Below are 457 nucleotides of genomic sequence, written 5' to 3' on the forward strand. Positions count from 1 at the left end.
GATGACGGTGATGATGACGCTTTTGTTTTTGGACACGGACGAAAACGCAGACTACCAAGAAACACGGTCAATAATTTCAATCCAAGACAACAACAACAACAACAACAACAACAACAACAACAACAACAACAACAACAACAACAACATCAACAACAACAACAACATCAACAACAACAACAACAACAAAACGAAAACAACAACAACATCAAAGACACCAAAAACGATAAAGATATCAGACCGGAAAAAGTAATAACGACAGCTTACAGTGACGTCATCGTCATGGTAACAGACGTCAATGACAACGCGCCTCAACCGGAAATGAGAAAATATGACACGGAAATAGACGAAAACAACGAACCGGAAGTAGCCATTTTTAAAATGGCGGCCGTGGATCTGGACGATGGAGACAATGGACGCATTGGCTATTCAATACTTAAGGAAAAAGTGTTTCATGACG

General features: G+C 40.0%; 1 protein-coding gene across 1 annotated transcript in view; it reads left to right on the forward strand.

Annotated features, from left to right (window-relative positions):
* Nucleotides 1–270: 270 nt before the first annotated feature.
* HELRODRAFT_146064 (hypothetical protein) overlaps nt 271–457 on the forward strand; it is a gene marked incomplete at both ends in the record, with an annotated part of 1,113 nt that continues 926 nt past the window's right edge. The window contains one exon of the mRNA XM_009012607.1: nt 271–446. Within this exon, the coding sequence (XP_009010855.1) occupies nt 271–446 (176 nt within the window). The remainder of the gene's footprint in view (nt 447–457) is intronic.

This window comes from Helobdella robusta (assembly GCF_000326865.2).
Source record: "Helobdella robusta unplaced genomic scaffold HELROscaffold_11, whole genome shotgun sequence".
Lineage (NCBI taxonomy): Eukaryota > Metazoa > Annelida > Clitellata > Rhynchobdellida > Glossiphoniidae > Helobdella > Helobdella robusta.